Source organism: Stegastes partitus, unplaced genomic scaffold (genome assembly GCF_000690725.1).
Source record: "Stegastes partitus isolate 25-593 unplaced genomic scaffold, Stegastes_partitus-1.0.2 Scaffold3, whole genome shotgun sequence".
NCBI lineage: Eukaryota > Metazoa > Chordata > Actinopteri > Pomacentridae > Stegastes > Stegastes partitus.
Window position 1 is genome coordinate 1,044,973 of NW_007577734.1, and position 11,938 is coordinate 1,056,910.

The following is an 11,938-nucleotide window of genomic DNA, read 5'->3' on the forward strand; positions in this document are numbered from 1 at the left end:
CAGAATGCCAAATGCATTTACGTAATCAGATAAGGGACACATGTTCAGCCTGTTACTGCACTCTGCAGTTTTTAATCTGGCAAATAATGCAGCAATGCTTTGAATTAACCTCTTGGTGTGCACTGATAAAGACTTGTACTTTACAAGGTGGTTTAAATGGGAACAGAATTGTGTTAACACCACAGAACAAGGAATCAAACGTTTACACAACTCCAATCAGCAGACTTCTGACTGTAGGACCCCTGATTTGTTTTTGTGTGTGACCTCATAAGATGTCAAAATAACTGTTCGAACTGTTTGTCCTTTTAGAAGAATATTTCTCATTCTGATGTATTAACTTCTTTACTTTCTTTCCAAGAGCTGAATGAGAAAATCGTTGTTTTTATCTTTAGCTATTGTTATTTTTCAGCTATCATCTCAACAACATGCAGGGTGAATTAGAATAATGGGACACTATTTTGCAATTGATATGAAGTCAAAACATTATATCCACAATTATCTAAATAAATTTAAAAAAAGAAATAAAGATGTCACCCCGGGGAAGAAATGGCCAAGGATATTTATAGCAAAAGTTGCTAAATGGGCCTTAAAGGTGGTTGGGAGATGATTTGTTTTGCATCTCATAGGCTAAATAGGAAACTCTGTCTCAAAGTTAAAAAAAAACACAGCTGCCTGCGACTTTAAATTTCCTAACATGCTGCATCTTGTCTGTTTATTGTGGATACAAATGTTATAAAAAAAAAAGATCATTTTAAGTTTAGTCAGGTTAGACACTCAAGTTTTCCTGCTGCCTTAAAAATCTGAGACAGCTGCACTTAGGCTGATTGATTAGTCCAAAGTCGTCTGACAGGTTGCAAAATGTGTAAAACTAGTTGAGTCAAAGTAACTGAACTTGAGAAAACAAGGTCAATAAACTCAAGTTATTAAGTTGAATCATTTCGTCACATGGACAATGATTACAGAACTTAAGATGAGAATTTCTTCATTTAACGTTTCAAAAATTTCAGCCTCAGCTGTTAAAGCCATTTTGACCAAAATCAGTACAAAGACAAACTGTGGTACAGTGGATCTAAGGCCTGAATTCAGGTATAATGTTTTTCATGGTTGGAATTGTTTTGATTATTGTGAAAAGAAACAACCACAACTTAATCGAACATATAATAAAGACACGCATGCCTGTTTTCTCAAACTACAACATACTGGAGACTCTGAGGAATTTTAACTGTGTAACAATGCATCCTGGGAAGCTGGTTTAAACTGATTTAATAAGTTGATTAATTCATATTTTAAGTCAAAGTGCCTCAAGTTATAAGAAAAACTCGTGTTCTTAAGTTCTAACGTGGTCTGACCCTAAACACATTATACAACATATGTTTATTTGACCAGAAATTAGCAGGTAAACTAGAAAAGATGGGTTGGTTTGATTAAATTCCTTCATGATATTTTACAGTACAGTGGCAGGACACAGTAAAAGCTCTGCTTCCCGTCTCCAGTATTAATCACCTGCTGGTTCTAGCTTCATATTCAGTGAATTTCATCTTTTTCAACTGGCAACAGACAACTTGGTTCAAATTCATTCTGTTACGACCACATCAAACACACTGAAGCAATAATAGGAAAAAGTCTCTGAACAATAAATGCTGTCAGTGCTACTTTGCTTCGGTTTAAAGAATATGTGAGGGGCTAATTCTTCTGCTGAGTTCAGCAAATTTTTAAGTGGTATAGAAAAACACTGCAAGACATTAAAAAAAAAGGGGGGGGGGGGGGGGGGGGGGGGGGCAGACTCAGTTTCAAATCACTTCCTGTCATGCCAGCGTTATCGTCTGTTTCACTGAGTTGATACAGTGCCCACTTCTACATTAGCTTTTCTCTTTATTAAACACCTTTGCAACGGAGACACAGACAGAGAGAAGGAAAGAATGTGGGTCGAGGTCACTCTAGAAAATGAAAAAGGAGGCTAAAAAGAGGAAGCAATGAAAGAAAAAAGCAGAAAAAAGGTCTCAGGTCTGAGCTTGTCTTGTGCCCTTCTCCCTGCTCTCACCTTATCAGCATCTCAGCTGCACGTTTTTACAAATTATTCTGGGACGCAGTGAGAAGCCAAAACTCGGAGATCTGGCATTCATTTACATTCTTGCTGGTTTCTGCCTCCCTTGCTCTCTTTTTTTCTTCAGAGCAAGATGGAATTTCAATGGGCCAAAAAGAAACAGCGTAGGAATCGTTCAAGCAACAGAATCCCAGCGTATAGCTGCCGTGTGGTTTTAAAGTCTTTGTCCGCCCATCTCCTCTGATTACCATCGTGTCTCTGGAGAAGTCCATGAGGGCAGAATTCTTGTTCATTCATGTGTGTTTGAAAAGATGTGTATGAGCGTGTTTGCAAGAGTCTGGAAGATAATTCCACTCCAGTTATTATGTGTGGGGAGAGAGAAGTCGAATATGATTTTTTTTTTTTTTTTAATAAAATCTATTTGAAATTATTTATGTGTAAACAATCTTACTGTTTGAACAACCTTCATTCATTTTGAGCAATTTTTCTGATCACCAGATGACTGTAAATCCAATATTCACTATTTATTAGGCTTTGTTTTGGTCTCCATCAACTTAGGATAACATCTGTTTTTTGGTCGCTAAGAGCTCCACTGTTTTCACCAGCGAGTTTCTAACTACCACCACATTTACACATCACGTCACTTCATGCATCTTTGGCAGCACTGACAACTCTTCAATTTCAAAGTGTAAAATGCATCCAAGAAGCTTTTGAGATGGACTGAATTTCAATCTCTCAAAGCACCTCCAGCCTCCAGCTTAACCACTGAATTATCTGTAAGTGTGAGGAAGCAGTGTGAAATGTAAATGAGGTTCTGGTCTGTTTGCTGTTTGGTGCAGGAGAGGTCTACAGGAGTTTCTAATTTTACTTTTTTTTAAAAACTGAAAACAGCTGTTTTTTTGGAAATTATGCTATTGGCAGCAGTGAGTGTGAACCAAAACAGTAAAATTGCACAATGAACTGAACGATTGTAAAATCTCCAATAGTGCTTTGAAAAACTACAGAGGGATATTAATTATTTCTGAGTCTGACACCATGAGAATCATTTTGCACATTTTATGTTGTGTTTTCATTGTCAATATAATAGCATAGTTTAGGGCAGCCCTATTTTATACTTTTTCAGAAGATTAAATTTTTAAGAGTGTACCTTAGATCTGAATCTAAATCATAGCACTTCATAGACACACATACACACTGTGCTTGAGTTTCACAATCTCTTTACCCCTCATTATTTCTAACTATTTATTGTTCTAATTTCAAGAAACTTTTGTCATGACTTGTTGTTATTGCACAACCTTGAAGTCGCTTTGCATTTTACTGCCCAAACTATATGAACATGTGACAAATAAAAACTCCCTATCCTTAAATTTTGGTTAACCCAACAAATTTTCTACATACCATAACACAACAACACATTCCCTCTCATACAAAAGTACTATAAGGACAAACGGTTCATGACCAATTCTTGTAATTATATTGTATTAGTTTGAAAACTTGTCAGGAATAATTGGACAGCCAATAAAATGCAAATTTATTGTGATTTCTTCATAAAGTTGAGTTTTAGCAGTTTAAGTCCGGCCTTGATTTGAAGGTTAAACATGCAATATACTGATGAAGTTAAATATCTCATTTAGGGTGTGGCAGTTACATCAGAGCCTGCCACTATCCTGTCATGTGGAGACAGATGTGTATACACACATGAAAGTTTGAGCGTATGCAAATACTAACGGACAAAACTTGCCACAGGGAATGAACGTCAACTGGTGCTGTGCGTTAATTCGCAGGGACAAACTCATCATCTTGATGGTTGAGTGATATGGTTACAGCCCTGTGGAGCCAAGAGGGGTGTCAGTATCACACTCTATACCCAGACCGCTCTCAAATCTGGATCTCATTAGGCCTGTAGCCTGCCAGTGCTGGACTAAACACATCCAGCCGGCAGCCGCACTCACCCAACAAAGCTTCAGCGCTGAGACGCAGCCAAGCCGAGAGAAAAATACCGGATCACCAATAGAGTGCTCAGTGACCTGAACCACCCCTACAGTCGAGGATGGAAACCACTGAATGAAAACTGCAGATGGGTTCAGAAGTCTGCTGTCTGAGAAAACACAAAGAAAACAGATGTAAACGCAATACGAGTGTAGTTGCATGCATGAGCACAAACAGGGATCTTCAGTGGTTTTCTCTTCAACCAAGGTGTTATCTGCTGTTATCACTGTAATTGGACCAATAGGTGGTCATTTCCTGCAAGAAAGCAGCTTAATTGTGATGACTCACTGAATCTCCCTTGAACTGCTCAGCCATTGTCAAAAGAGGACCAGATTGCCTGTACCTCTGTTCCACAATCACCTCCCCCCCTTTCAACTTTTCCTCTGAACTCATTCCTGAACTCATCCCTCTTTCTGAAGCTCCACTGTACCTGGCAAACTCCTTTAAAAGAACGCAGGTCTTCATATATCACCCCTGAGTGGCCCCCAAGCCGCTGCAAGTTGGCTGGAAAATCCAAACAAACAAAACGCTGATGAGTGGGTTGGGCTGTCTTAAGTCATGCAATGAGAGCATCGAGGGATTGGACACTGGAAAAGAGACATCAGTGAGTCTGTAAGGGACATGTGGAGCGGATGTGTATGTCTGAGTCAGAAAGAGACACAATTGCAAGCAGTCAGGAATGTCTTCTTATCATCACAGACCTGGCCTGGCTGCTCTGATTTGAGGGACTTATCAGTGGATAAGGACTGAAGGCTGAGTGGTGATAGATTGCAGGAGGGTGAGCAGAGTGATAGCCTCAGAGAGACCCCAGCCTCAAGTGTTGAGAACCTGGCAGGCAAAGACCATTTAGATGGTGTCTTAAAGCCCAACATGCCACGCTCATATCTTTGCCTCTTAAGTCATCAAAGCCTCAGCTCTCATGAATATCTCACAGGCAAAGGCTGAAGCTGTGAAATAACGTCTGGTATTTTCAAGTCTTATTGCACTGAGAGGAAGTATGGGTAAGGTTCATGTGTAGGACAAAAATCACTTTAAAAAAGTGAAATAAATACTATGATGCCATCAGAGTTATGCTTCCAACTCTCTAACTGTAGGTGGTCCTGATTTTCCTAGAATTTTTCAATGGCAGCGTACATCTATTTTTCACAACCGCATCTCTCCACAGAGGCTGAGAAACATCAAGGATGTAAAAATATTAGCACTGCATTTGAAACTCTGTCGGAGCTGCCAGCCTAGAGGAGCCATCGCTCATTGTATAGAATCAAATCTGTGGCTGTGGTCCATCAAAAATAAACCCCTGTGCACCACAAACAAGTCCTGTTGGTCACATAACTAGTCCATCACAGTCAACGTTACATGCACAGCCAAGAGGAGCTGGCTCAGCTAAAAGCATCGCAGCGGTGTGTGTGGCCAAAAACATACATTGTGAATACCAGAGAGGGAGATTTATGCACTGCGTTGCCAGTATTCATTTGCAAAAAAATTGTAGCGCATGAAAGACGGAAACATATGAAGAAAACTGACAAGAGAGACTGAAAAAAAAACTGTGATGGTGAGAGAAAGCAACAAGGGAAGAAACACAGACCAGCTGAGAAACCTTAAAAGGATCAGAAAGAAGAGATGAAAGAGGACAGCTTTTCCTCCCTGTGCATGGTAGTAAGTCCTGTCCGTCTGTTAGGCATCTCATCCTCAGTGTCAGACTCCCGTTTCTGTCTTTGAGACTTTGATGTGAAGAATCCGCACTCACCCTGACAGGATATTGCACTTTAATGATCTCCTCATAGGACTCCCCTCCTACACACAGCGGTGTAGACAGCAAGGAGTGTGACCAAAACTGCTAACATTTACACACTCAAACACACTTAAACCACTGCAAGAAAGTTCACCCAAGTCTTTTGCTAAACTCACAAACAGATACAAGACATGCATATACATGTAGGTGCTATAAACCTTCTGTACATGCTCAAGTGTGTGCAGGAACGATATTAACTGGTTGCAGTGCAGTAAATAGCACGGAACCTGGTGCATTCAAAGGCCATTGTCACCCTTTGTGATGCGAAGAAGTTCATGTTTCAGTTACTGAGCACACTGACGTTTCAATTTGTTGCCTAAGGGTGACTGATGTGTTGATGTGTGTCCGTATTTCAACCGTCACATTTAACTGACATTATCAGCAGCTTGACAAGCACTTTTGACCCTGTGAGGAAACAAACATGAAATTTGAATGAAGAGCACGTGAGACGGAGAGAGTCAGAGGGAGAGATGAAATGATGACCGAGAATGAAAGAAAGAAAGCGATAGTTATGTATCGCCCACACTTACAGACTTACAGACAGACACAGACTTACAGAAACGGAGCCACAGGACCCTTCAGTTAATCCCACAACAAACAGGTTTGGTAAAAGCCAGCCTCTGTTTGAATAGTGAAACTATCGGAGGAGTAGCTGGCTAAAGAGCAGGATTTCCAACTGCAAAAACGCTGTGGGCGAGGAAAGTTGTTTGAGTCACAGTTGTTTCACATGAGTTCAGTCACTTTGTATGTTACTGCATGTGCACAATCGTGTGTGCATGAATAATAGGGACAGCATGTGCACCGTACCAAACCCTGCCTTGGAAACCCACAACAAACACATACATTTTTTAAAATCTTGCTTATACAGCATCCCTCTCACCTCTCCCCCTGCTTTATTTTGTCCTGACAAACCTTCTGCAGGCCCTGCAGGGGCTCGCAGGTGAGCCGCTGCAGCGTGTCAAAGCTTGTTGCGATCGCTCTGACAGACTCTGGGAACTGGGATGTCACAAAGCAGTCCACATGAACCATGTGAATTACATTCGCTTCACTTCTCTGACCTGCTTTTTTGAATTCAAAACTGGTTTTTCCAGCAAAATACTAATCTTTAATGTTTTTCAAAAGTTTATTTAGGGAACATGACCACTTGAACTAACCCTTTATTTTATTGTTGTCAGTGCATTTTCTGATGTTGACAGTTGTTTTAGTATTTTTCAGTTGTTAAGCTGACAACATCTGGAATCTTTGTAGTTAAAATATTATGTATTGCATGCAACTAACTTAAGGGAAAATTTGAGAAGGGGGTTGTGTAAGTAACGTTATCTACTTTTCTTTTGCTGTTATCATGTTTTTCCAAAGAGGAAGTTGTCATGCAGATATCAGGAAGACTGTTTATAACCCTTCACTGCTAGGTCTGTTGATCAGCGACATAGAACTTTGAAAAGTAAAGAAAAGCTACAGCTGTTGTGTAATTAGAGCTATTGATTACAGTGATGACATCAATAAAATCTGAATGTAATTATCGCTCCATGTCCTCCTCATCTGTCAGCTGCAGAGAACAGATCTTAAGAAGCAGCATGCTTCTGTGTGTTCATGCATCTAAATGTATGTGAATGCAGGAGCGGGAGAGAGGAAGAGGGAAGGAGGGGGAGAGAGAGAGTTAGAGTTTAGACCAACCCCCTGAGCTGTTGCAAGTTTCAACTAAGGTCTCATTTCACTCCCTCTGTCTTGTCAGTTTGACTGTAACTTAGTTGGTGCTCATGTTTGGATTCTCTTGACTGAAAAAGCTGATGAAGTGCAGGATAAGGGCAGCGCTATAACAATTCCAAGGTAATTTCTTCATAATTCCCAATATGTGATAGATGATCAGTGTTGTTGGTTTTACTTTCTTTTTTTTTTTATACAGTTTTCATCATTTAGCATTTATACAACTCAGAATAGAACGCAAAAACAATGATTATCTTCAGGGTTTTATACTTTTTTGTAATTTGTCTAAAAAAATAAATTGCTGTAACTTACAACATTTACATTTAAAAGAAAGGCTGCTGAAACCTCTGAACTAAATTTTATAGGTGGTTTTAAGGGAAACTTTTTTTTAATGTTAATACATTTTTTTGTTTATTTTAAGCAAAAAAAAATAGGAAGTACTCAAATAACTTCATACATAATTCAACATCTAACTATTGGTATTCATTTTTGCTCTCCATTCATATTTTCATGCTTGGTCTAGATCCAATCTGTAATGTGGAGGGAAGTGACGCTCAGCTGTGTGTGTCCATGTGAACAAATTACACTTATTTCCCAAATTCTTGGCAGCACATTGAATGGGTTAAAGTCTCCAGACCATTTGTTAAATGTTAACATATGACTCAAGGAGAGAGAAAAACATTCCTTGACACGAAGAGACTCAGAGGAATGCAACCTCAATCACCCCCCCCCCATTATTTGAAACCTAACAGTGCAAACCTTTCAATGTATTCCTGATTATAGTTTGCAAATAGCATAAACTTTAGAGAAGCTCTTTTACTCTTTTAAACGTTGACGGTTTAAAGTATATTTACATGTGTGTGTGACGGCTTCAAACACGCCTCGTCTATACTGTGAAAATCAGCTGCACGTGGGCCAAATTAAGCATACATGTTGTGATGGTTCTTGTCTAACAACCTTACAGTGACTGACACGCTTGAAACACAATTGGAAAAACTAAATTTTTGTTTGACATTAAATGGTCCCTCTGACCTTTAGTATCACATCCCCCTGAATGCAAACAGCAGTAATAGCTTGGTCTTCTGATGTCATAACTGTGTTTAAGTTTCCTATCATCAGTTTACTGTCAAAAGGCATATATATTTTACTGTATAAGTCAAAGCAAAAGGCATTTTTTCCATTTCAGTAAATACATTAACAGATGAAACGTTTGCTGTCTGTGGATTTGTGACTCATGTATTTTGACTCATTGCATTGAAAGCAGCTCAAGGTCACTGTAATGTCAGTCAGAAACTTATTTGAAATGAACGAATGTTAACTTAATTACATTTAAGTGTGAGAGATTTTTTAATGATTAAGGGTTCAGCTGTTGGTGGTTCTGCAGCCCTTCTTTCCATCAACTTCATTCTTTTTTCCTTTCGTTCTGCAGTGGCTGAACTTCTAACCAGCCAGAGCTCAAGAGCACCGTCTTCTGGCAGAAAAGGATTTGGGTGGATTACAGTGTAACAACTCCATCTAATCCCTCCATTTACTGATGCAAGACATCTTTTGTGTAACTTTTTGACAAATTCTTCACCACTCTTACTGCCAAAAACACAGCAAACAAAAATGACTTTATAGTCACTGACTGCATTAGGAACAGAAGAAAGGCAACATCAAGCATGGAGTCTTTAAGTTCTCATGCAGGGACTCTCCCTTCCACATCCATGTCTCCCACCTTCCCTACTCTCTCATCTCATGGATACCTCCAGTTCTTCTGGGAGTACCAGGAAAATTCTGTCATTGTGGAGCATTACAACTACACCGGCAAGCTGCAGAAAGACCGCTACCGTGAGGGACTTAAACCTGAGGGCATTGCATTCCTGGTGGTGTGTCTCCTCATTGTCCTGGAGAATGCTGTGGTTCTCGTCGCCATATGGAGGAACAAGAAGTTCCACCTGCCCATGTATTACCTGCTGGGAAACCTGACTCTGTCGGACCTGCTGGCTGGGATTACCTATATGGCCAACATCATCATGTCAGGACCTAACACGTTGAAACTGACACCGTTGCTATGGTTCCTCAGGGAGGGAGGTGTCTTCATTACTCTGGCTGCCTCTATCATTAGTCTGCTGGCCATTGCAATTGAACGCCATGTGACTATGGTAACTATGAGGCCATACCATGGGGCAAAACGAGGACGGATGTTGGCACTAATTGGTGCAAGTTGGGCCCTGGCAGGGTTTTTAGGGGTCCTCCCAATCTTGGGATGGAACTGCATCCACAGACTTGACCAGTGTTCAACGGTACTTCCACTTTATGCTAAAAGCTACATTCTCTGCTGCGTGTCTGTGTTCAGCGCAGTGCTCCTGGCCATTGTGGTCCTTTATGCCCGGGTTTTCCGAATTGTTCGCACCAACACGCAGCGCCAGCGGCTGGGCCTGTCAGGCAGCATGAGGAAGGGCTTAGCAAGGAAGTCGCAGAAGTACATTGCCCTCCTCAAGACAGTCACCATCGTGCTGGGTGTCTTCATCGCCTGCTGGCTGCCCCTCTTCCTCCTCCTCCTCCTGGATTTTTTCTGCGCCACCCGCAGCTGCAGCCTGCTCTACAAGGCTGATTATTTCCTGGGTGTAGCCATGGTCAATTCACTCCTCAACCCCATCATCTATACCCTGACAAGTAAGGACATGAGGAGAGCCATCCTGAGGCTGCTCTGTCGGCCCTGTCTGATTACCAGAGATGGACAGGTGAAGAAGATTGGGATGCCATTTCTGGAGTGCAGCTTCAGTAAAACTGAGGTAGCCTCCCAGAAGTTAGAGGGAGGACTGGAAACGACCATTTCCTCTGGAAATGTTGTCACCACTCCATCTCCAATTAAAGCTCTTTACCCCAAACTCTTCAAGTCATAAGGACATAGACTGAGTACAAAAGTGTGTGAATGGGTTTCCCACTGAACAGAGGACATGTAGCACATCCTCTATGGAGAGGAAGCAGTTGTGGTATTCTCAAAACTGGAGCAAAGCCAGAAACAGAGACGGCATGCAATTTCATAGCAGCACAAGAGACTTGTGTTTAGACAGATGTCTCTCCTTTGACAAGTCAAAAGTTATGAAGTTACAGCAATATAACGGCATCAGCAAACTTCTTTATAACATAATTACAAAACCAAAGACCATAAGGATGGCACTCAAATGTGAACAGACTTTTTTATGTGTAGGATGCTAGTGATGAGTCTCCTTAACTAATTTGCACTGATGTATCACAATGAATGGAAAAGCAACTTTGGATTGGATTTCCTGTGGTTCTGTAGTCTGTGTTGATGCCTAGAAGGGAACTCAAAGACTGTTGTTGTGACTTAAAAAGCACAGAGCTGACACTCTCTTCCAGACTTGCTGGATTAATGGTGAACAAGTGTAGATTGCTTTTCCTTTTTTTCCCCCTTTTTTGCTTTTTCTTATTGAAGTGCCTTAAATATACAGCACAAATACTCCTAATACTTGTAATGTATAATCTGTGCATTTGCAGACACCTGGATTTCGCTGGTTCGAAGGCCCGTGGTGGACTAAAATTTGTTCAAATAAAATCACCCCTACGTCTATCTGTGTGCGTAATGCGGAGAAACTTACAAGGAAACAGACAGATTATAAGAAAGGGGAGGTGTGGCACTCCCTCCTAACTTCTTGCAAACAGAGCTTGCTGAAGAATGCTGTGGCATAGTGGTGGGAGGGAAGGTGCAGAATTTGAAAAAAATAAAAATAGTTCTGAAATGACAGAACGTTTACATATCTGTTGTGGAAGTGGAAAGTTGTCGGGGTTTGTGTCCGATTGTTTTTAAATGCAGTGAAACTGCTACAACAACAAAATGTCAACATGCCTGTCATGCGATGAACTGATGAATGCAACAAATAAGCCTTTTTTCTGTTGTGACACACTAATAGTTTAACTCCAACTGAGATCAGCTGTGATTGCAACAGTATAAAGTATAAACCCTGTAAATTATGACAAGATTTGCAAATAAAGTTGTGATGCAATGAATCATCATCATCCATCAGGAGCTCTAAGGAACAGAATGTGCCTGCACTTGAAAACTAAATAATATGGAATCAGGACCGACTCAAAGTACAGCTATGCAAATACTTCCATTCACTAGTCATCATGAACATTTCTAGGTGTAGTTAAAGGTACTGAAATATCCTAATTATAAAATGAGTTTGACGTCAGTCTTTTTATACACGTTTTAAGTGCGGCCTTTCCAGACCTTAATTGATGTGCTTTTTTGTACTGAAAATTCATGTTTTGAACTTTATGTATTTCTGAAGACATTTTTACAACATTTGTATTGTAAATTATATCTATTTTGTAACAAAAAAAGGGTAGCTAACTTTACCTTTCTTTTCTTAAAAAAAATAATAAAATGTTTTTCTATAAGA

The 11,938-nt window shown here is 40.3% G+C and overlaps 1 protein-coding gene across 1 annotated transcript; it reads left to right on the plus strand.

The window, feature by feature from the left end:
• Positions 1–7,540: 7,540 nt before the first annotated feature.
• On the plus strand, positions 7,541–11,938 carry s1pr5b (sphingosine-1-phosphate receptor 5b). Its single transcript, XM_008276947.1, has 2 exons — positions 7,541–7,652; positions 8,959–11,938. Exon 2 carries the CDS (start codon positions 9,191–9,193, stop codon positions 10,415–10,417), a length of 1,227 nt encoding a protein of 408 aa, XP_008275169.1. The 5' UTR covers positions 7,541–7,652; positions 8,959–9,190; the 3' UTR covers positions 10,418–11,938.